The sequence below is a fragment of the Drosophila busckii genome, chromosome 2L (genome assembly GCF_011750605.1).
Source record: "Drosophila busckii strain San Diego stock center, stock number 13000-0081.31 chromosome 2L, ASM1175060v1, whole genome shotgun sequence".
Classification (NCBI taxonomy): Eukaryota; Metazoa; Arthropoda; class Insecta; order Diptera; family Drosophilidae; genus Drosophila; species Drosophila busckii.
The window spans coordinates 119,260-144,026 of record NC_046604.1 but is presented as its reverse complement, the minus strand read 5'-3'; the positions used below and the strand labels follow the sequence as shown (position 1 = coordinate 144,026).

The following is a 24,767-nucleotide window of genomic DNA, read 5'->3' as shown; positions in this document are numbered from 1 at the left end:
CTACTTGAGTTGCCATTACACGGCGCCAGCAAGTGTTCTACACTCTGCTTCTTCTTCTGCTTGTTGTTGAGTAAAAAGTCGCAATTGAAATTCAAGTTGGAGTAAAAAGCATTGAGCATTTTAATAACCGCACTGAAGCTCACAGCTAACAAACTCCAAACTCGAAAACCAAAACGAGTGCCATAAATTATGCCACCCACTGTCTAAAAAGCATTGACAGTCCGTGCTACATCCCGTGTTGCCGCCCGTTGTGCGATTTGTAATACACAAGTCTCTCACACTCTGATTGCGCTTTTTTTTAAGCACCGTGGGCGTCAATGCCGCCACCCGTTTGCTACTGTTGATATATGGTTGAAATTTAAACTTTACAAAAACAAATTGCCAGCTGGGAGAGTCAGCATCAATTTTTATTGTCAAGCACTTTGCTGGTCAATGCGGCGTCATAATGCAATTGTATAATTTTCTTAAAAGCTCGACTCGTCTAGTCTCCGCAACGAGTGCACTCAGCCAAAGAGCCAAAGATCAGACAAAGGACATTAGAGAAATTAAAAACGGACAATGTGCAACCCAAATGGTTATACACATTTGGTCAGCAAACAACAATCAGCCAAATGGTGTGAACAACAAAGATTTAGCCAGCATTTTAGTTAATTGAAACGAGTGCAAAAATGCGCCCAGCACAAATGCAAATAAAAACTAAAGCAGCCAGCAAATAAAAATAAATACAAATAGCAGCAGCAATAGAAATAAACGTGCAAATCCTTGCCAGCGACAAGCAGTCACGTCTCGACCCAGGAGCTTATCGGGCTCAAGCTTGAAGCTTCGCGAAGGCGTTGGACCACCTGTAGCGTCTGGGAACGATCTGTGCACGTCTCAGGTGCAAATGAAGATTTATAAAATGGCAAATTGATTTAACGTGCAAGTGTTTTTTAATTTGTTACCACCAAAAGCAGCTGACTTAATCAAATTTTTATGCGCTCCTTGGGGACACGACACACATACAACACACTCACCATAACACGCTCGCTTTGGTCGTTTCAATTTCCCCCTGAGACTGAGACAGCAGACGTCCCGTATGATTGAGGGTTAAACTAGCGTGTGGGCACATCAACAGGTAATTGCCGTTGAGTTTGCCATTTCGATGACAACTTACGGCTTGTTAGTGCTGCATAAAATATGAGCCAAGTTAGTATTAAAGCTGCCAGCAAAAAAAATCTAAAATACAGCTACTCTGAGTTCTATTTCATTGAACAATTGTGTTGCCAATTTAAGCGTCTCAGCGTCAATAAGAAATTTGAATACGCCAACATTTTTCAGCGTCACGTTTTACTTGATTTTTTTCTAATACAGCGCGTTGCGCATTTTTTATTATTTCTTTTTCTTTTGGTAATATAATAGCTAGAGCTAGAGCTGCCGCGCAATTCAATTAAATGTAATCGCATCTATTTGCTTCATGGGCATGACTGATTGGCATAGAAGAAAGACTGGAAAAAAAATTTGAAATTAAAATTAAATAAATAGCTGAATAAACACGGACTTTTTTATATAAATGCTAATTTCTTTTGCTATTGTTTCAATAGAAAAAACTGCGTAAGTGCAAGTTTTGTTCTTTGCTTCAAGTCACGTGCGACGAAAATCCTTTTAATACCAAATCACCCCTAAAGGAAATGCAATAAAAAAGTTGTATACATTATTTTATGCGTCTGAGTGGATTATGGGACTGTCTGCTGATCAATATTAATTTTAAAATGTTTATGCTGAAGCTGTTTTGTTGCAAATATTTTATGTCGCACTTAATAATGAATTTCAAAAACCTTTCAATTAGACAAAGATTCAATTAATTACGTTGCTAAATGATGACTGCAGTTCCGTGTCTATTATGAGAGAAACTCAGCTCCAGCTTAAAAGCATAAAAACGTTTTCAATTTAATGCCACAACGAGGCAAAACGGCCGCAAAGCAGGGACGCCAAGAAATTCAATTAACCTCGAGTGCTAGCTGCTGCAGCATTGTGAGGCATGAAACAAAGCGTTGCTGCTGCCTCTGCGACGTGGTGGCATTCACATTCACACCTCATCAGCATCAAAACATCAGCAGGCTGTGAGGCTGAGACTGATGCTGACAAAAGTAAGAGGCGCAATGAGTGTGACTTATAGCCACCCAGTCAGCATAGCCAGCTATGCTCCTGTTTTCCAATTGTTAATAAAGCCCACGTTTGTTTGCTCTAACGCCGCAACGCTTAACCCGCCCCGCTCAGCCGCTGGGTGGCCCTAAGGTTATCAGTTTTATATGAAACGATAGTCAATATAAAGCGCTCGAAACTCAGAACTTTTGGGCTGCTGATTAAGAGCTGAGCAAACAAATCAGCGCCTGTCAGAGGTTTGTTTGCTTAGCCAGTGTCTAAACAGCGTACTCAACTGTTTTTTAAACTGTTTGCTCACTGTATAGCCTTTATATACTTATATGGAAGCTGAAGCGCTTGTTTATGCGGCCTCATATCTAACATGTAATTAACATTTCAATTTTGTGCCCCATGCTGCTTATTTACCAGCTACTCCATCAGGCAAATGTATCTCTTCTGCTTCAATTGTCCGCCGCCCCTTTTCGAAATCTACTGTAGCAATAAATAAATTGTTTTCCGTAATGTTTATGGCTGCTGTTCTTGTTGACATATGCAAATTTTCGTCGGCCGTCGCATCATCTGATTGCTTTTAAGCATTCCCATTTGCCTAGTCCCAGACCTGGTGGGTTTGGGGTAGATTATTCACCAGCCTATTGGTTAGAAAAGCAAAGTTAGTGCAGCATTTGATTGTTTGCGCTTTGCTGGGCTTATTGCTGTAAATAGGTCTATCAAGCTATAATCCTAAGTTGAAAGCTACACAAATCTATGTCAATACTTTTAAGTAATAAACAGCACTTAAGGCATTATTACTTTAGTTTGAAATCAAAATTATGTTTATAAAGCTAATCATTTTTTATTATTGCTAAATAATTCAGCAGCTTTGGAATTCAGTCTCAAATTCTTTAGCTATTTGCATCTGAAATTTAAAGAAGTTTTTATAATTTAAACTCAATATTATCAGTTTAACATTTTTTTTTATTATTTTAAATATTTTGAGAGCTGCTTCACTTCATTATTACTGATAAATATATCTGCATAGTTATAAGTGTTAAATCCTCAGAATGCCCATGATAATTATATATGTTATATTATAATAGACGTAGTCAGTATGCATTCAATATTCAAATACAATATTAGATTCAATAGTTCAAATATTGTATTTGATTATTATTATTATGTTATTGGTGAGTGTGCATTGAATATTCAAATATTTCGAATACAATATTAGATTCAGCCAGCAGTTCAAATGTTGCATTTGATTATTTGTTATTAGTAAGTGTGTTTTCAATGTTCAAATATTTCAAATAGATGTTTAGATGTTAACATATATATGGAGTGTAGAGTTCATGTTCAAATATTTAAAATACAATTACAGTTAGTGAGTGTGCATTCAACGTTCGAATATTTTAATTACAGGTAAATGTGTGTTGTTCATACTCAAATATTTCAAATACAATTACATAGACATCAATAGACATCAATAAATACATCTTCGTACACGATTTATAATAATTGGCTACCGCTGATATTATAAGTATAAATCACTTGATTAATTATTTGATTAATTACTTATAGCTAAGATCGATATGAGCTGATATCGATATGAGTTGATATGACGTTGCTATGATATTCTTTAGGTTAAAATATTAGCAGCTTAATCCATCCTTTGATATCCTTTGGCTGGATCCACACTCCAAGCGACTCGCAACTGCTGCTGCCCGCTGTAGTGGCACTTCCAGCTCCGACGGCAAAACTGCTGCCAAAGCCCGCTCCATCTTAATAGCGACATCCTTCGATGTGCTCCCCTGACGTCTATGTGGTTTGTGTTTGGCGCCAGTCGCAGCAATTCTGCTTTTATAGCTGACGCCCAGAGCCAGCCAAAGCTTTCTCGTACATAAAGGTACAACCCCAAAGCTAAGTGCACTCCCCCGTGTTGAGTTTCTGTTCCTGCTGTGTTGAGTTTTGTGCGCAGTGCGGGAGGCACAATAGCAACAATTGTAGCTGCCTAATTGGGTGTATATAGATATATGTGCAGTTAGGTAAACAGCTCTATATATATGTATAAAGCTACAATCTGCCTACTGATAACTTTTTATATGTGCACACGTGTGTGTATATGTGTGTGTGACCTTAGACATACAAGGACAGACTGTAAGGAAGGAGGAGCCAGAATTTAGCATTGCAATGGCTGTTCGAAATTCGCAGAGCTCATCATTAAATTACCAAAAAGTTGTTTAATCCTTTGACTGCGAGGCAAAGCAAAGTCTTGTCTGTCTTGCCTGGTGCGCAAGTGATTAAAACCATTAACGAAATTATCAGGATTTATAAAGATTTGTTCACAATTTGATGCGCCGCCACGCCGCTTCACGCCGCGGGTGCTCTCAAGCCCGTAAGACAATGCAATTTAGCGTAATCCAGGGGCTTCAATTAATGGAGTGTCGACGGTGTGCGACAGGCGCATCCCAAAAAGGGGTTGCCCAGCAACCACTTGCCGAGCCGTGGCTGCGCACAATAAAGCACATGCCACCCCCCTCAGCAGCTCGCTTACGCCTTTACATACAATAAAATACACGTAAAGTTGATGACACAATGAAATGCATTAGGCGAAGCTTGCGCTGGAGTTCAATTTTCAAAGCTGTAGCTATTTATTATGAAATTTTCGACCAAATAATTGAGGCTGACATCAGTGTGAGCGTTCATTTGATTGTCAGTTGTGATGCCCCTCGTAAAAATTCTATAGCATACTTTGCTGCGATGGCGTTCCTTCATGCACTTACATAGTTCGACGCTTGGCCCAATGCACTGACCAGCTGTCAACGTTTATAATAAAAAATGAGCACACTTCATATGGTCATAAGAATAATGTGTTTAGCACATAAGCACAAAGTGCTAAAAATAATTTATCAGCTGCCAAGCAGCAATATTAACTGAGGCACTCGATTTACTTGTCAAAAATAGTTGCAAGCAATAACAAAAGCTTTGTAAACTCATTCCAACAGTAACTTTTAAACAAGATACACTGTAAATAATATAATATATTTATATAACAAAGAACAATTAACTAAGTATGGCAGATAATGTAGAAGAAGAGGTAGCTGCCGAGCCTTTGGCAGAAGCAGCCGTTGTGGAGTCTAATGCGCCACCGCTTGAAGAAAGTGTAGCAGAGATTGCAGCAAAGACACAAGATGACACTGTAGTGGAGCCAACTGTGACTAAGCGCAAGCCAGCCTTTGACGAGGAAGAAGAGCCAGCAAAGCCAAAGGGAGAAGAAGGCGAAGCACAGGTTGATGGTGATGGAGCTGAGATTTCGGTAGAAGAGCTTAAAAGAATTGAGCATGAAAAACGAAAAAAGAAACGTGACGAAAGGCGCGAGGCAGACGCTAGGCTGCGAGATATTTTGAAAGAGAATGAGCCTGAGCCTGAACATGAGCCAGAGCCCAAGAAAAAGCAAAAGCGTGATACTGAAACTGACATTGAAGGTGGCGCAGAAGCTGCAGCGGATACAACTGAAGCTGGCGATGAGGAAGCTGAAGCTGACACTGAGGCGTTTGAGGCTGCGCCTACTGATCCTGAGACTGATGTCGGACAAAGAACCTCAAAGCGATTGACGCCATCGAAGAAGCGTGGATCCGAAGAGCTTGCCACTGTAGAAGAAAGAGGCTCATTGCTGCTATCTGGCGAATACGACCGGCTGTTAATGGGCGAAGTCAAGGAGGCCACAACTACATCGTCTGATGAGGAAGACCACAGAAGACCTTGCTCTGTCTCATACAAAGCTGAGTTTTTGACAGCTTTTGTTTTGCCCAGCTGGTCAGATATTTCATCTGAATTGACAGAAGAGGTAGAGGAGCCTGTGGCTGTGGCAACCAAACCAGCAAAGCGACGTGAAACTGACGATAAGAAGGGCGGCTTTGTAGATGCCACTGCTGTTGGAGAAGACGAGTCAGGCTCATCGAAAGACGACGTTGTTGACACCAGTGAAGCGCAAAAATTAGGCGAAGAAGAAGCTGAAGTCACTGAGAGTTCTACGTCAATTAGCTTTGATTGGCCATTTCCGCTTGAGGATGAACCGCCACCAGTAGTTAAAGAGCTCGACGATTTGGAAGCCTTTGAGGTAATGTTTGATCTGCAAGCTTCTTTCCATGTGCCAGAAGAGGAAGCCGTTGAAGGCGAAGAAATGAAAGCAGTACGTGAAATGAATCAAATAGTCTATGAGTTTATTTTCAGACTGATGGACGATGTGGTCGAGGCAGCTGAATATGTGGATCCTCTCAAAGTGCTCGGCGCAAAGCTGGACAAACGCAAAATGATCGAGGAGCTGTTCACAGCCATACGACAACATTGTGCCGTGAAACAGTTCAATACGCAGCTAAACAGTAAAATGTGCGATTACTACCGCCGTGTGGGTCAGCAGCGAGCATTTGCCCAGCTGCCGCTGCAGACGCATATAATCGAGAGGCAGCGCTACGCGGATGCTCTAGCGAAGCTGGATCATGCGAAGAAGAAAGCAGTGGAGGCCAAAAAGAAAAATAGCTATCTAATGTCGAGTGTGAGAATGGATCTGGACTACTCGCAGTCTATTGTTTACTCCACAGAGAATTCGTTTGAGGATCGCGTGAGAAAAACACTCATAAGAAAGGATGATCAGTATCTCCCACGCATTGTGGAGAGTGAGCTGCGTCGCATAAAGCGAATGCGCTACGAGATCAGTGACTGTCGATTGCCGCTCATAACGCGACAACATACGCTGGGTAGACTAAAAGAGGTGAGTGGCAGACAAACTTCCATTAGAGTTCAAGACATAAATATATATTTGAGCAGCGCATGGTGGCCTTCGAGCAAATTACGCCGGAGCTAACCATGGACTACTATCTGACTGTCCAGCGTGAAGTCAACAGTCTGGGCATCAAAGTTGATGGTAAGTCTGCGTTGGATCTAGTGTTGTTTAATCTCTTATGCTGCTCTCATGCTTAGAGCGCAATGCGGATCTGGCGCTCATGCATAACCGATGCATGAAGCATATGCATCAATCTGCCTTCATACGCGAGAAGATCAGCATGTTGAACGCCACCTTGCTACAAAGCGAAGTTATACAAATAAGGAAGTTAGAGAAACGCAACATACTGCGCGATAAGGTGCTCAAGCTAAAGCTGGAGCATTCGCGCTTGAAGGTGCAGAAGAGCAATCTAGACAAGAAGAGCGGTCTGCTCTATAAGCCTGCGCTGCTGCACGACTTTGATGACACGACAGATTTTGTGGAGAAGAAACGTTGCAGCATTCAAAAATTAAAGCGCAGCATGCATGAAATACTTATGCGCATTAGCTTTTATGAATCGAACACTCGCAGCAATGTAGCGCCTGAAGCGATACGTGAATTTAGGGAGTCGCTTAAGAAGGTTAGTGATGTATCTTAAGATGCATGAATTGTATTAGGTTTGTTTTAATAGAAAGTGTTCTTCCTAGCTATAGTTTTCTATCAACAAGTGTATACACATTAAATCTACAAACTTAATTTGCTTTTTTTCTACTCTGCTGTTACTATGGCAATTAACTTTGTATTCAATTGCATGCAGCACGACTTTATGACGCTAAATTAACTGTCAGACATTTCTATTAGCCTCAGCCCAGCCCAATCTACGCTTAATATATGCATGATGCTGTCCGCTCGATAACACTTGAAGTATGCGAATCATTGGCAACGAGCGCTTGTTGCTGGGACGACAGTCACCCTGTTTATCAATGAATGTGGCACGTGTAAAACTTTTGGCGGCTGCCCTAATGAATTTAATGAAATGAAAATGTGCAGTCATGCCACAAAAGCTAAAAGAATAGACAGCAACTAGTATGCTAAATAGATATCATTTTGTTATACTTTATAAGCTTTTAGATAATATATTTAAATCAAAATGCAAGCGCTTTGCTGCTCAGCTCTGTCAACTGTTTTTCATTGCATACACACAGGCGCAGCTATCATACACTCAGTTCACACACACACTCGCACACAAAGTACATTTTCACACATGAGCGCGCCGCATACTCAATTCCCAGTTCCCAGTTTGCAATGCGCTCAACTCTTGGCAAGCTCTGAGACTCACCCAGGAGTAGCAGGGGCGGGTTTGCTGTTGTTGTAAATCACAAAGTGAAACCGAAACCGTTAACGTGTTGCGGTTACGCTGCTGACTTTGCTGTGGCAAAAAAAAAGAAATAAAGAAAAAACGAGACGAGTCATTCCATTTGGGCTTTATTAAATGCGCTTGCGGGGGCGGCTTCGCTCAATAAGAAGGCTTTCATATGTGTGTGCGTGTGTGTGTGTGTGTGTGTGTGTGTGTGTGTGAAAAGGCAACGTCCTGCCTCAGAGCAAACTCATTCTTTTTTTGCAATGTTTTTATTTTTTTTGCTTTGGAGTTTATCAAACTTTTTACATTTGTTTTGTTGTAAACTGGGTGCTAACTAGAGATGAGCGTAGCTGATATTTTTTATGCTAATACTGAACTACCAAATTCTTTATTATGCGATGTTTAGTTAATGCTGCAGCTTATAATTTATTTGACATTTTTACAATATTTTTATTACCATCTCTAAAACACACATACGCAAACTTTCTTATTTAATGATTGGGTGAGGCGATGGCGAATCGATTGAGTTCCCAGCGACTGTTGCTCCGGTTTCACATTTCAGCTCAAGAAATTGTTACAATTTCTTCTCACTCTCACCCTGTCCTGTTGTTTTTTTTTTGGGCAAAGATTTGTCAATTCCGGGACACAATGATGCATAACGTTATCTGAGATTGCGGCGCACAATGAGAAAAAGAAAACCAAACAACATATAAAAAATAAAATAACAGCATTTGCGAATTAATCTTCTTAATGTTGCTGGCCTTTGAGTTAACCGTATGTGTGTCTGTGTGTGTGTGAGAGTGTGTGTGGGTACTAAGTAGAGTGTTTAGGCTTAGTTTATTAAATCCAATAATGCGCTTGTTCTTTGCTTGCTGGGTAGATTGTAAAAAGCTTATAGTGCAGCTGCTTTACAGACTGCTGCTAATTGCTGCGCTGTGCAGTGTGGAAGGCATTGCATGCCCCAAATGGTGGCACATAGACACTTACGGTAGCCATGGGCACGCATAATCATATCAGCTTCCACACGATTTAACAGCGACGCAATTGTGGATGCGTTCGCATGGCAACTGAAGCAATTTTCACCATTCATGTTATGACCTTAGAGCCGAGCCCTCAACCTCAACCCCATTGCAGTTTTTGCCTTTGGTCGAGTCGATTTCTCCTTGGCATTCGCCCAACACAGCACTACACTCACTTTCTTTTTTGTTTGTTGGCTTCGCATTGATTGCATAAAAATTGCGCAATTGCTGAGCTAAAAGCATCGACGAGCACATATCGAAAGCATTGTAACTGAACAAATTGCAGACGGTTTTGTATCCTGTAGTGCTTCCTGAGCTGCTGCTGCTGCCATGGCATTAAGCTGCGATAAAAATTCGCTTTTGATAAGCACATGCTTAAGCTGTTGCTGCCAAACAAACTTAGTGCGCATAATTGTTGCTGGGGTTGGATCTGAGGTGAAAACATTTAACGATTTTTTAGGCTCGATTTCCCATTTAAAAATTTGAATATTTTAATATTTTCTCTTGCATTTTCAACACGCCGAATTAGTATTGTATTTTATGGAAATATTTTTTAAATAATATGTCTAAGTATATTTGCAATGTTAAAGTTTCATTGCACATGGCCCAGTCCACAGGCCATGTCATAATACTCATTATGAACGGCTTAAACGATTTCCCCAGAGTACGCACTAAGCCTCTTCACAGTGATTGAGACTCCCGCACATACGCACACACATACAGGCACACACATGGGGGATACTCATGCATATGCATACAATAACCAAACATATTTCTTCTTGGTTTTTTTATATAAAAGCCGCTCTGTGCCTGAAATCCGATTTGCGCCAGTCGGACAAATTGGCAAAAGGGAAACGAATTTTTGCTTAGAATGTTGGCCGCATCAATCAGTGTTTGCCTTTTTGTACTGCTTAACAAAAACATGAACATAATAATTAACATTCATAATTTTAGCGTGCAGCTCGTAGATATATTTTTTGTGGGCACGTGGACAGCGCTATCGCCAATGAAAATAATCTGTCATCAAAGCAAGGCAGCAACCACCCCAAAGCACGCACAGGTGCGTGGCCGCCCATCCAGCCATCAAGTGAATGGCCCGCCCTAATGAATATGATGACGTTAACTTCAAACTATTAACTCCATATAAATTGTGCCGTTGAAAGGGTTCGGTGATTGCAGGAAATTGCATTTGTGCTGCCAAATCAGATAGCAACTGTTTGCAGGATATGACATTAAAAGCGCAGCAGCAGCGTTTAGGGCAAGGGCTCTGGCAACTGTTGCTGTAATTACATTGGCCATGACAAAGAATAAAGAGATAATCAAATAAAACTAGCAGGCCACGTTTGAGAGCGAAACGCGTACACTCTTACGCAGAAGAGAAGAGATCCAGCAGTCTGTGCATCTGGCTTAGATTATTCAGATTGTTAGCATATATGTAAGTGAGAGCCAAACAGCCTGTGAAATCCATTATGCCTGCTCTGCTTTGCTTTGGTCATTTGAGCTTCCATTCACTCTTTTACTTTTGCTGTCTATTCTTAGCTTTGCGCTTTGTTTGCCACATTAAATTAAATATCCTGCCTTTGGCCTGTGCTGTGCTCTTCTCCAGTTTATGGACACAAAGCGCGCAATTTCTGTCATTTCCTTAATAGAAATCTTATCTTTTGCGACGCCTTGTTGCCACAAGCGTCCGAGGCTAAGCCGGATATCGCACCTTTGACATCTGCCAGCAGGGAATCTGAGTCCTCCTAAAGCGCTTAAGTGTGCATTATTGCCGCCCATTCAACAAAAAAAGTGTCTATGTGTGAGTGAGAAAGCCACACAGTAGACTTGTGGCATAGACTCATTGGTTTATTCAAACTTTAGGCATACGCTACGTTTAAATTTCAACTTAAAACACATTGTAAGCAACTAATCTTTGATGAGCTGCTGCCCGTCTGACACTGAAGTAGCTGCTGGCTGTGGCTGTGTCTGTGATACTAGTGGACCGCCAGTCTTGGCTTGCTTCAATAGGGAAGACATCCATGCATCATGGTTTCCTTATCCGGATGAGGTAATCTTGAGTCTGCTGGACAACCTGCTTTACTTTGCAGGCGCCACTAAAATTGTGCATCTATGGAACTTGGCGAAATTGGGTACAACCATATCTTTGGGCGGCAGCCTGAGCAAGGAGCAACTGCCACCCACTCAGCGTGCCAGCGCCACCACTTTGTATAGCATCAAAGCGCCAAGTAGCCGCAGCAGCTGGTCTAAGTTCGCTACTGCACGCAACAGCATTAAAAGCTGTCTGTCCGCATCCAAGGCGGCATCTATGTACCTCTCCAGCAGCAGTCCGAAGCCATCGGGAAGTTGCGTATCACTTAGAAAACCCATTGCCTGTTGTTCATCCAAATCCACCAGCTTTAAGCCAAATTGTATTGGTGTGCCGCCGCCCTCGCGTCCACGCACACCGCGCGTTGACTTTGCCAATCCTGTTAGCGAGTTTAGCCGCATACAAGGCGGGTCCGGCACTGGACCGCCGATGCGACTCAGGAAAATGCTCGCCGACTGTTGCCCCTCATGCCAACGTATCAAAGCTAAAATAAACTCCACTCTGCCATCGCATGCGAATGGGCAGAAGTGGCTCTGGACGCGTTTCGTCAACACCGACAATGGCTGCAAAGTCTATGAGGTTTATAAGAATTCAGACGTGGAGCGCTCTCCAACACAATTGGCAGGCAATAAGGAACCGGTGATATACTTTTTGGTAATGCCCACTGGCCATATCTTACCCTTTGAGACGGTATCGTCGCTTTAATAAGACAAGCCAACTGAAATTTTATTGTGTTTAGCTATGACTATACCACGTATTAGTTTTTATAAAAATATGCAACATAATATAGCATAGAATTTTATCATACATATTTTAAATACTTATTCCTATGATAAAAATGTATTTACAAATCATTACACATATTCACTAAGCAATGCGAATTCGCTTCAAGTACAACAGAAATACAACAACGCTTGTGGCCAGCACATATAAAGATAAGATAATCACACACTCTGTTGCAGAGCGTTTGTCTGGGCTCAAAGCCATATTGACAAAGCCTGTCAGCAAATTAGAAATCATAAAATGCGTTAGGCCATTCATATTTAAAGTTTCGACAAACACAGGCAGCTCAGTCTGGCTATGCTTAGAGGCAACCGCATCGCCGGACGCCAGTCGCTGCTTCAATGGCGTCTGCAGTGCAAACTCAAAGAAGAATGAAAATATGAGCAGCAATGAGAGCACAGTGCTCATAATCCAAATAACATAGCCAGCATTGAAGGTAACACGCGCTATGCCCGTGACAAAGACACAAATTAAAAACGATAACCAGCCTAAGCAAGTGACAATGAGCAGCTGTCGCCACTTGGAGCAGAGTACGTTAAAGTTCAACTGATTACGCGCGGTGTACCATTTGGCCACATAGATGCTAAACAAATAGAGAGCTATGCAGCCTGGCAAGGAGCTAAGACCCTCACGATTAGCTGCATAAAATCCTTTACGTAGCTGCCATGATATTACATACTGCGAGAGTCCACACTGCAGCACCAGCTCATGTAGCAGCAGCAGTCCTGCAAGAAAATTCTCCCATTAAATTGAAAATGAAAATCTTTTTGAAACTAGTACAACTCACCCAAGGACAAAGGCAGCAGTTGTCTATCATTACGCGCAAGCAGGCTCACAACGCTGCCCAGCAGCTTCGTCATCCCGAGTATGAAGAACGCATTCAAGTGCTTGCCATATTCACACGCATCCTGTTGATAGTCTAACCAGGCAATGACTAAAGTGCGCGCCAGGCCCAGCAACAACAGAGGTGTCACCACCTTAAGCACCTTTTTTAGTTCCTTAATGTGACGTGCGCGTTGCGAGACCATACCCATTGTGACCACAAACAGTCCAATGCCCATGTCCATAACAGCGGCACCAAACGTGCGACTTTTGCGATAGCCCTTGGGAAACGGCTCAAAGTCAACGGCTAAGATAGCAACACAAGTACCTGTATAGGCAGTCGCTCGCAGCAGCGTAAATACAATGGGACGCCTGCCCAACTCATAGCTGTAGCTCTTAGCTGCTTCGGCTACCTTACTGCTCCAACCGCTGCGCCAAAGCCGCCAGGCAATGCCAGCAAAGCTCAGCACACAATATAAGCTTAAATAACGATTGGCCACGGTCAAGGTACATATGGAAGGCAAACCAATCAGCAGGAACTCCAGCAAAAAGCGACGCCAACTACGCGCTGGCAGATGACTCCATAGCATTTGACACCAAACAAAACCAATCACGGGTGGCAGTATTACTCTAAATGAATCAGAGCTCTCTGACAAATGTTTATGTAAATAGTTTTCTTGCTGCACTGCTGCTGGCAAGACGAATACCTCCGACAGATAATAACTTCTATGCAGATCGCGGTACACTACCGGGCTTTTATAAAGCCAATCCATATTGTTTTTAAATATATAATTACTTTTCTGACTAAAAACACATATTTGTAAACAACAACAGCTGATTTGTCGGCATTTCCCAAAAAAGGGCTGCCACCTTATTGAATAAAAAACTTATCGATTATCGATTTCGTTGAACGTTTATTTTTAAAAATAAATTTCATGTCATAAATGCATTAAGTTGACTGAATCACAAAAACGCTATAATATAAACTAAAGCTCCTCATGCTGGTTTGTTGTTGCTTGGGGAAAATCCTTGTGCGAACGCACCTGTTTGGCCGCCTGGTCTACAAGTCGCTCAAATTCAGATACGTCAAAGCGATAATTCGTAAACTTGGCATGTGCGCCACCTTCCGGATGGTGGCCTGCATCCTGCGGATACACCAGTTCACGTTGCTCCCAGGTGACGTAATGTACGCCACGCAAACGCGCCAGATCCTTGTAGCAATTAGGATCCTCGCAGTTGTACAGCTCAAAAATGCTTGCCCAATTGGGCAAGAACAGCAAATGCGTCAGTCCAGCGCCATGCATACCAATGAAGATGTCCGTATTACGTGTAATGGCTAATTGATCCACAAAGGAGAGACTGTACGCAAGTATTACATTTAAATCAATGAAATTGAACATATAAACATATAATTACCGCTCATAGGATACACGTTGCAGCATATAATCGTCATGTTCTTCCAGGCGCGCTAGAAGTTCATGCTCGTTGAGTACCTGACGATACTTTGTGCGACGCGACAAATAAGTTATGCGTAGTTTACGTTGCTCATTTGGCGGCTGATATGGTATCTGAAGACGATGCAGTATAAATTCAGAGAAGGCGCGAAACAGACCACTATTGGAGCAGCCTTGAATCTACAAAAGAAACGAGTTTATAGTGGCGCACATAGCTTAAACAACCTGCATACTTACTATGGGTGTGTTGTAGAAGAGACCAAAGATCATGCGCGGAAGCAGCGGCAAGACCACATTACGGAAACAAATACGCTTACCCTGGACATCGCTTAGAGTCCACACGGGGCGTTGTGTGAATGCTTTGAACGTAGCTTTGAAAGGTGAATCGTATGGATAAGTCTCCCAAATGAGTATCTGCACGTCCGTATTGAATGCAGCCGGATGCGATTGATTGACAAACAGCGAGGCGTACAAATTAAAAAAATCACAAAAGTGATGATACATATTATGCGTGGCATCAATCTTCATAATAAACGTGGGCGCATTGACGACCAAATCACAGGCGCCGCTTTCTAGCACAGGCTGCGGCAGCACATCAAAGTTACGCAGCTCTGGTCCCCACGACTGCAAAGCGGAGCCTATATGATCCATCTCGGCCATGAGTCGTGAGCGATTTAGCTCACAATGACCCAGCACTTGTCCTGGCTTCAGCACATCCATATGATAACGTATACGCTCTTTGCGATTGACCAGATCACGTAGATCAAAGAGCAAATTGCGTCCACGACAAAAGCGCAGATAGCGTGAGCACTCCAGCGAAGAGTCACTCAGATATTTGGGCACGCATTGCGGCGTCAGTTCGGACAACTGCTGTTGTATGTAACCAAAGTCAGCTTGATAGTAAAACGTTTGCACTTGTGCCTCCTTGCTGCGCACCCACGCAGTGTGTTCGCCTGGACATTGGGGCGTTTGAAAACGCGCCTCGGCGCTGCAATTGCGCTCATGGCCCCAGCAAGCGCGAGATTCAGTTCTGATGGTTGCATTCGAGGGCAGCTGTCGCTTCAGCTTGGGAAACGTGTTGAGGTAGCGTATGAGATGTTCTGTTGGCAAGTTTGGCAACGTCAGCGTCGGCGGCTGCTTACTGTCCGTATTTGGCTGTGCGCTGCTCTCACTTGGCAACAGCAGCAACATCGCGTTGAGTATGAACAACATTGTCTTAAGACTAATTAAGTACTTGGATTGCACACAGACTTTTCACTACCAGTTGCGGCGTCACATCTTCAACCAGTTGTTTAGCGATTGCATTTCACGGCCAACAATGGCAGTGCTTCACGCGATGATCTCACTTGGCTGCTGATAGATGATTATGATTTACTTAAATCAAGTTAGACAGCGATGGCAGTGACAGAGACGAGGGGCGTCTGTCCCACCTGTCCAACAAACAATGTGGAAAACCTGCTTGGCTAACCATATGATTTACTACAACCAGCGTTGCCACACTAGTTAACTTAGTACTTCTTACTCAGACTACCTTACACTTCTTAATAACCTTTCTCATTATTAATAGCTTTTTGAAATTGAGCTATAACTTTAAATACCTATATTAATAAAATTAAAAATACTGCTTGGGCCAACTGTTTTGGCTATCTTTTAAATTTATTTTGGCTTTTTCTGGCTACAGCTGATTGAAGCACAGGGTGACTTGCGTACTTTGAGTAAAAGCTAAGCGAGGTAAAGCTATTAAATGCGTGCAGCTGTGACGTCACAAACGAAACTTTAACAGTTAGTAGAAAATCAAGTAGAGGCTTACTCCAAGAAAAACAGTTAATTTAATTTACAAAGATATAAGTAATCAATAAAACTGTTACTCAATAACCTATTGGTAAAAATATTGTGCTATTCAAGGCATGCAGCGTGACGTCATATTCTGTTCTAAGCTTGTGCTACCTTGTAGCTTTGTGCCACCATCTCGCATTTGACTCTTGAAGGGTAATTTTTCTTTCTGCGTATACATTTTCGAATTGTCGTTGGTAATTAAGGCAAGCGACGACTCGCTGCCAATTGCAGCCAACTACAATGCGTAATAATGTGCCAAAATCGTGAGTAAAATAATATAGAAACTGTTATTTCAACATTGCTAAGAACATTTCATCATTATCAACTTCAATTGCAGCTTGCTGGTGACAACGCCAGGTGGTGGCACCATAGACAGTGCAGTCTCGACACAGCGCCACAACAGCTTGGAGGACATAAACCTGGATCAGTTTCTAAAGACCATCAACTATGAGGACACTGTTAAGCAGCTGGACATTTACTATGGCATTGGTATGAGGCGAAAGCAAGATGTTGCACTTTATTTTATATAACCTTGGCGACGTCTGTGTAGGGCAGCCAATTAAGCATCAATTGTATGCTACGACAATGCGGCGTCTTCTATTTATAAATTCTTCACAGTGCGTTCGGCAATGTATTTGCCGATATTGGCAGCTCTTTGCAAGCGCGGGCAATGGGAAAACGTGTTTTTGTTTATTTGCATTTGTCAACAAAGCCGCCGCTCAACATGTGGCCGCTACATGCGTAAACAATCCATTGACATTTGCTAATCTGTCTCACGCTCTCTCTCTTTATTTTTGCAGTTAAACGTCAGCTGTTACGCTATCAGAGCCCCATCACTGGTCTTTTTCCGGTGATGAGCACAGATCAGGTGGTGGGCTCGGTGCGCGATAGTGTTTACTGTGCTGCCGCTGTATGGAGCTTATACCAAGCTTACAGACGCATTGATGATGACCGCGGCAAGTCCTACGAGCTCGGCCAGAGCACAGTCAAGTGTATGCGCGGCATTTTGGAATGCTGGGTGAAGCAAGCTGCACGCGTTGAGCTCTTCAAGCAGCGTCAATCCAATCAGCATGCACTGCACAGCAAATTTCAATTGCATACGGGCGAAAAGATTTATCCAGATGAGTTCTATAATCATTTGCAAATTGATTGCGATGAGGTAATTTTAGAAAGGCTTAAAGGAATCATTTATTAACATTGGCTTTATTACTTGCAGGTGTCCTTATATTTGCTTTATCTGGTGCAGATGATTACCTCAGGCTTGCAGATTATCTACACACATGATGAGGTGGCTTTTGTGCAGAATCTAGTGTATTATGTGGAGCGTGCCTATCGCACGCCCGACTTTGGCATGTGGGAACGTGGCTCCAAGTATAATAATGGCACACCAGAGATACATGCCTCCTCTATAGGCAAGACAATCGCTTAATATGCATAAATACATTATGTGTAGTAAACTATTTGTTTTGTAGGCATGGCCAAGTCTGCCCTGGAGGCTATTAATGGCTGCAACTTGTTTGGCGAAAAGGGCGCATCCTGGAGCGTCGTTTATGTGGACATTGATGCGCACAATCGCAATCGTAGCATATTCGAAACTATGCTGCCGCGTGAATCCAGCTCCAAGGTAAACTGTACACAAAATATCTTGCATATAAATAACTTTTTACTTTCTAGGGCGTGGATGCTTCACTGCTGCTTACACTCTCATTTCCAGCCTTTGCCTCCCATGAGGATCGCCTGGTGGAGCAAACCAAACAGAATGTGGTGAATCGCTTGCGCAGCAAAATGGGCTTTAAGCGTTTTACTCGCGATGGCTTTCTAAGCAAGGCGGAAGGACAAGACACGTCGCTATTATCAGGCAGGCGAGTTGAAGGAGTTTGAGGGCTTGGAATGCGAGTGGCCGCTTTTCTTCATCACCATGATTATCGATGGTGTATTCAAGAACAACAACGAACAGATTGAAGAGTACCAAAACGATTTGCGTCGCTGTCTGCATACCGATGCCAATGGTGATCCTGTCGTCACCATGTATTACGCCCCAGATGACGATGGTTCCTATATGCGTGCGCCCTCGCAGTCGCTGTTTCTGTGGGGTCAATCTTTTTTCATCATAGCCCAGCTGCTCACCGCTGGATTGTTGCACATTAACGAACTGGATCCCATACGTCGCTATTTGCCCAGCTACAATCGTCCCAGACGTGCTGGTCGCTACTCGGCATTTCAGGTAAGCTTGGTTAAACCTCAAACTGGGTTAAGTTCTAGCTGCGCTGCTGCTGCTACTGCTGAATTTGTGTGTGTGTTGATGCGGAAGTGTCTATTTGGAAATTTTCTATTTTCTTTTGGTTTAAGCTATATATATTAAATTGGCTGTCGATAATTAATACTATCTCTATAAAACAAATATATATTTTGTCCATTCTCTACTTACCAAAACCAAAACTACTGCTCCAAATCCAAAACTACATATATATACTATATAAACACCCACGCTCTTCATAAAAACAAAAACAAAACAAACCTTTAAACTATATTAATCGGTTGGCAAACATAATGTTAAAACAGGGCAAAGCTTTCGATGATAAACACAAAGTAAGTAGCTGACTTTAAATACAAAATAAAAGTAATTAATGTGAACGCAATTACCAAATTTTTCAAAATTTATTTATATGCATTAAAAATATAAACAAAAGCTTTTTTAGATTGCACACTAGTTCAAACACTATTTAAATACTGATTGCTATGTTCTATATAATATAAAACATATGTGAATAGTACAATTAATCATATCCCATTGTAAAACAAATACACACATATGTATTCAAAACAATTATCAAAAATTATTTAATGGCTGTGCTTATTTATTGTTTTTTGTATATAGTTTGTTTGTTGTTGTATTTTATGCTGCTGTAAACATATTTTTAGTATCTAAATCAAAAGTTTTTTCTTTACTCTTTTCGGTACTGTTTGTTGTCTATAAATCTACTGCATTATTTCGTTTCTACACACATGCTCTATATATACATAGGCTAAACCGGGCACTGTAAGTAATGGTTACTCCACCAGACGTTTGGGTTTTAATTTCTTCAATGTAGTTTGCAGTTTACTTGACTTGTTATAACCCATTATCGTAGCTAACCCAACGCACATTAGTGACCAATAGTGAGTCTGTTTAAGATTACTTCAAGACGACTACTAAACAAGTTGCGCACACTTTGCTGATTCAATATTTAATCTACAATAGAAGACTGCTACTAATCTAATTATTCTACTGAAAACTATTACTTTACAAAAGATACAACGCGTACCGCTAATATTGGCTGCCAAGCAGGTAAATTGTAATTGGCTTCAATTGGGGGCGTGATATTCAATTGGCAGTTAACAGTTAGCAAACAAAAATTTGATTTGTATAACAATTAGTTTTAGTGCCTGTTAGCATTACTTATTTTTAACTGTAATTAATTCAAGTTTAGCATGCTAAATCCCCACCCTGCCAACAGTTTCCTGTCTATCCCGTACCACGTTTTTGTTGCTCTGTCTTTGACATTCAATTCTTGTGAATAAAATATTAATTAATTGATTGACTATTGGCTAAATGCATTGTCTAACCTCTTTACATTATTTTTATTTAAACTCAATGACTAATTAATTATATTGGGACTTGCAGGGCACCGCCACAGATTTGGTGGTGCAGATTGTGTTGATTGCGGAGTCGATGCGTCTGCAGGCCATGATGGCCACCTACGGCATACAAACTCAGACACCACATGAGGTAAGTTGTGTATACATTTTAATATATTGAAATTAATTTATTTATTTATTAGGTGGAACCTGTGCAAATCTGGAGCTCTACCGAGCTTATTAAAGTTTATCAGCATCTAGGCGTTAACAACAAGGTCGGGCTCTCAGGACGTCCCTCTCGCCCGGTGGGCTCATTGGGCACGAGCAAAGTTTATCGCATTTGCGGCATGACCGTGCTCTGTTATCCACTGATCTTTGAAGTCTCGGACTTTTATTTATATCGCGATATGGCGCTGCTTATTGATGACATCAAGACAGAGCTGCAATTTGTGGGCAAATACTGGCGTTTGTCGGGCAGACCGACAGTCTGTCTGCTCATACGCGAGGAGCACATGCGTGATCCGCAGTTTAAGGAGATGCTCGATCTGTTGGCCATGCTTAAGAAGGGCTACTGCGATGGCATGAAGGTGCGCATTGGACGGCTGCAGAATCTTATAAGCAGCAGCTGCATGGAGCATTTGGATTTTATGAACCAAAGCGATCTAACTGACAATGAGAATGCTTTCTCGCAAATTAATCATGAATATATAGGCTATCAATCTCTGACAGATGTGCCCAAGGCACTTACCTATGTGGAGGAAAAAGTCTCCGTTGCAGTGAGTCGTCGAAATTATTAAACCTTAACACATATTAATGTTTATCTTATTTTCTGTTGCACAGCACTTTGACAGCAAGCCCACGCCGGATATTATCAATGCCTTGCGCAACACCGAGTCCATCTACTGCCTGTGCCAGCTCTGGGGCATACTGCTGAATCGTGAAGGTGGCAACTTTGAGATCAATGGCCTGAATGTGAACACAGCTCTAACGCAGCTTTATCATCGTGCTGGCTCGTTGCGTTACTGGCGCGCAGTGCGCTATTGTTCATCGTTGTTGCACCACATTGTGGACTCAATCAGCCCGTTTATTACCACTGTGCTGGTGAATGGCAAGGAGCTAACCGTTGGCATTATTGGCCAAAAGGAGACCGTTTTCGACAAGCCCATGACACCGGCTGAAATACAAAATGTCATGTACACCAGCGTGCAGCCTTATGATGTTATTCAAGCTGTGCTCCAGCAGGAAGTTGTTTTGTATTGTGGTCGGCTTATTGCTACCAACCCGTCCATGTTTCGTGGCATATTGAAAATACGCATTGGCTGGGTGCTCGAGGCTATGCGCATCTATCGTCAGATCTCTGGCCAGCAAAGCATCGATGTGGATAATCTTTCGCCTTTCCAAGTGCGCATATTGCTGCAAAAGGTGCTCACTGTTAGCGAATGGGCGGCTGAGGAGAAGTAAGTTCCAAAGCTAACAAATTATAAACAGTAAATAATACATTTATTTATAAACAGATTGACAACGCTGCAGCGACGCCAATTGGAGGGTTGTCTATGCCGTGTGCCCAAACACTTTTACAACAAAATCTGGGAAATACTGCAACGCACACCGCAGGGCATCTTAACGCAAGGACATCATCTGCCTGCCACGCCCACACTAACCAGCATGAGTCGCGGTGAATTGACATTCAATTTACTGGTAGAGGAAACGCTTATATGCATTGACCGTCCCGATAGACGACAAATTACTGTAGAGTTACTTTGCATAGTGGCCACCATACTAAATCGGTAACTAATAATCTTTATGCTACAATCGCTATATACTTATTTTGTCCCTTTCGTCCCTTGTAGTAATCCTGAGCTGCATTTTAAGCAAGCGCTTGATTTGGATGCCATTATAGCCGAGGCCTTTGCCATGTACTGCAAGGATACTCAACAACCGCCACAGGACGATCTAACAGCCTTCTATTCGCTGCCCTATTCTGAAACTACAGGCTATTTGGCACGCGCCGCTGTCAATAAAGTGCTACAAGGTGGTGTCTTCTCCACAGCAGAGGATGATGTCCAATTGGATGGCGATCATTTGCATGATGACAACTGCAAGGTGTCCTAAAGTCAGCTTTTGTACATATCCCAGGCAAACCCACCTTCAGTGCTGACCAAAAATATTATAACACTATCCAAAGTAACTCGAATTTCTTAGCTCATTCAATTTTACATTTTGTGTGCACACTTCTCTATTACTATTTGTCTGTTTAGTTGTTAAATAAATGTTATAAAGTGAACTATTGCAACATTAAATAGATTCTATCCAAAGATAACCTTAAACTCTAAGTAACTAACTAAGTAGGGCAAGTATTTTATGAATTAAAATACAAGAGATAGGAGCACTCTCAATTGCAGACAACAGTCAGTGCAAAGTTTGAACAACGCAACCTTTTGTCCTTGATGTAACAACCTATTGTTATTGATGTAACTCAATTTGTAACAAAAGCAACTTGGCTGCATTTTACAATTTCAATTTCTTTTTTGAATATTTTTTGCGTTTTTTGCCAAAATAGTTTAAAAATTTCAGATTTTATGAGTCTTATTCTTATGGCATCTCACGAGTCTAAAATGCATGAACTCCGAAAATCGGATGAATTTCGTGAATTCGGCTTAATTTCAAAGTGGATGTTTCACGAAAAATTTGTGCGTGTGTTGTTATATTTTTTTGGGTTCATAAACTTCGGCCAAATTATTTTTATATCGGAGCTTATTTAAGTCTCATTTTGAATTGGTGTTTCCACAAAAATAGGGTAGTAGAAAATTAGATCGCAGATTTTTTTTTAGTGAGTTAAAGCTTCGGAATTTGAGCATTAGGCAAAAAGTTGCTCGTTTGGCATTGATTTATTGCCATAACTTTGTCAAAACAATTTTTTGATCAAACTTAACATCATATGTTTATTTAGCATCTCATGAAAAATTTAAGCCTAAAAACACTTCAGTGCGATTTTTTTTGGCTGAGATATAGCGTCTCAAAGTTTGAAAGTGATTAGAAATGAAGACGGCATCATTTTTGGCAAAAATTTAAAGGGGATAGATACATCACATTTATTGAAAAAAAATCGAAAATTTTAAAACTTCCCAATTTAAATGCAGTTTTAGTCTGAGGCATCTTACGAGTATAACAAGGCATAAAACTCTGAAATCGATTACAAATTCGCTAAATTACAGCCTTTGAAAAATTTATGTTTCACAGAAATTTGTATTGTTTGCTCATAAGTTCGCCAAATAATTTTTATATTATACATTTTCAGGCTTATTTTAATTGTGCTTTAAACACTAATATAAAATGGTATAAAGAGTTAAATCGGATTTTATTTGGCTGAGTTACAGACTCTCAAAGTTTGAGCAACGCATGCGTTTGGTATTGATGTAACAACCTTTTGTTATTGATGTTACTCTATTTGTTCATCCAGGCGTTCGTTGTTATCTGGCAATAAGAATATACTTACCTTACTTACCCTGTCTGTCCACAATACTTAACTATCATCCAAATAAAATTCAACATTCAACTTAGTTCTTTATGGTTTTATTACCAATAACCATTCTAAATTTCACAATTCTTGTTATTCTTACTCGACTTGGTTATTTCTGTACGTTCTTGGAAATATTTTCCACTTACTGGACATTGTACGCCATTATACTTTGTTGCAAACAATTTGTTATATGTGGGCTTAGTTAATAGGTCAGTGGCATAGGGTTGGAAGCCCCTGAAATCGTTGCGCTGGGCAAACCTTGAACTCGTCTTATATTGATTAGATGTCAATGCTTAAAGCTTTTGTCACTGTCAAGCATTTGTGCTATAAAAGCGCTTGGCCAACTGCAGTCTCTGTTTACTTATCGAAATGCGAGCACCGGAGTGGATGAGCGCTGAGATAGAGCGTCTAACACTGAAGCTGGAACGCTATAAGCCCGCGGGTAGCGGCTACAGTCGGATACAATCTATACGCCTGTCCAAGAGCGTTACACAAATGCTGAATAATCCTTTGCCCACGGCTGCTGCAACAGTTACCACCGCCAGGCGCAAGGATGTGACGCCAGAGAGCTCAAGCCTAACACCACGTAGACGAGGCGTGCTCAGTCGCAGCGAGTCCGAGTGGGAGGAAGTGTATCCAGCAGTGAAATTTAATCGTCAACTGAGCAAAGAAAGCAGCAGCAGTCTGGATAGTGATGAGAGCAAATTTACACATTACCGTAACTGCTCAACGCGAATTAATTAAGCTTTTTAATTTAGTGTAAGATTAATTTAAATAAAATTGTAAGAGCGTTTTATGCATTTGCATTCATAAGTAATTTGTTTTTATTCATGTTTACCAATTTTATTTAAACTAATTACGCTTAAAATAGTTTACATACGGGTACGTACAAGTTGTTCGTTCACATTGGTACAAAAAGTTAGTTCGATTTATTTATTGACAACATATACGAATTTATTTTCAAATACAGGTATAATCGTAGAAAAAAGCATGTAAAATTTTTATGTGTGTTTTGTTTAATGCTAATTGGAGATTGCCTATTCGAGATTTACTTAGTAGCTGGCATTTGAATTAAACAATTGCAAGCAATTTGATTTGATTTGATTTGAAATTTTGATATGAACAAAAACAAGATTTGCATTCGATATATACGTTTTACAAAAATACATATGTCAATGTGATATGCCTATAAATAAATTCAACGCTGTACATATGTATGTATGGTTTACAAAAATTCTTGATAACAAAGTCTTCAACATATAGTTTACATAATATCAATTCATTTCTTGCAACATAATGTATGTATAAAAATATATATATATATCCGTTACGTTATATATGCTATGTTTAGATTCAATTTGAAGCTTGCGCACAGGACATGAATTGCAT

General features: G+C 41.2%; 6 protein-coding genes across 6 annotated transcripts; 4 read left to right on the top strand and 2 right to left on the bottom strand.

The window, feature by feature from the left end:
- The first annotated feature begins 5,132 nt into the window (after positions 1–5,132).
- On the top strand, positions 5,133–7,623 carry LOC108597502 (CG31231). The gene is made up of 3 exons (XM_017984091.2): positions 5,133–6,886; positions 6,943–7,039; positions 7,096–7,623. The coding sequence occupies exons 1-3, from the start codon at positions 5,189–5,191 to the stop codon at positions 7,533–7,535; spliced, it is 2,235 nt and encodes a 744-aa protein (XP_017839580.2). The 5' UTR covers positions 5,133–5,188; the 3' UTR covers positions 7,536–7,623.
- Positions 7,624–11,095: 3,472 nt separating this feature from the next.
- On the top strand, positions 11,096–12,142 carry LOC108597536. The gene has a single exon (XM_017984139.2). It carries the CDS (start codon positions 11,175–11,177, stop codon positions 12,048–12,050), a length of 876 nt encoding a protein of 291 aa, XP_017839628.1. The 5' UTR covers positions 11,096–11,174; the 3' UTR covers positions 12,051–12,142.
- On the bottom strand, positions 12,133–13,730 carry LOC108597544 (uncharacterized protein At4g17910). Its single transcript, XM_017984153.2, has 2 exons — positions 12,916–13,730; positions 12,133–12,853 (listed from the first exon to the last, which is right to left on the bottom strand). The coding sequence occupies exons 1-2, from the start codon at positions 13,721–13,723 to the stop codon at positions 12,213–12,215; spliced, it is 1,449 nt and encodes a 482-aa protein (XP_017839642.2). The 5' UTR covers positions 13,724–13,730; the 3' UTR covers positions 12,133–12,212.
- A 114-nt stretch (positions 13,731–13,844) lies between these two features.
- Positions 13,845–15,852, bottom strand: LOC108599205 (EGF domain-specific O-linked N-acetylglucosamine transferase). The gene is made up of 3 exons (XM_017986004.2): positions 14,642–15,852; positions 14,367–14,584; positions 13,845–14,309 (listed from the first exon to the last, which is right to left on the bottom strand). The coding sequence occupies exons 1-3, from the start codon at positions 15,614–15,616 to the stop codon at positions 13,937–13,939; spliced, it is 1,566 nt and encodes a 521-aa protein (XP_017841493.2). The 5' UTR covers positions 15,617–15,852; the 3' UTR covers positions 13,845–13,936.
- A 541-nt stretch (positions 15,853–16,393) lies between these two features.
- LOC108608379 (probable phosphorylase b kinase regulatory subunit beta) lies at positions 16,394–22,178 on the top strand. Its single transcript, XM_017999728.2, is given in 13 exon segments — positions 16,394–16,503; positions 16,578–16,729; positions 17,041–17,393; positions 17,457–17,652; positions 17,713–17,864; positions 17,915–18,073; positions 18,075–18,464; positions 19,266–19,280; positions 19,905–20,009; positions 20,062–20,634; positions 20,699–21,315; positions 21,373–21,645; positions 21,709–22,178. Coding segments are annotated over 13 exon segments (3,270 nt in total). The 5' UTR covers positions 16,394–16,480; the 3' UTR covers positions 21,971–22,178.
- Positions 22,179–23,644: 1,466 nt separating this feature from the next.
- On the top strand, positions 23,645–24,163 carry LOC108607698. Its single transcript, XM_017998685.1, has one exon. The coding sequence runs from the start codon at positions 23,748–23,750 to the stop codon at positions 24,120–24,122; it is 375 nt and encodes a 124-aa protein (XP_017854174.1). The 5' UTR covers positions 23,645–23,747; the 3' UTR covers positions 24,123–24,163.
- The last annotated feature ends 604 nt before the right edge of the window (positions 24,164–24,767 follow it).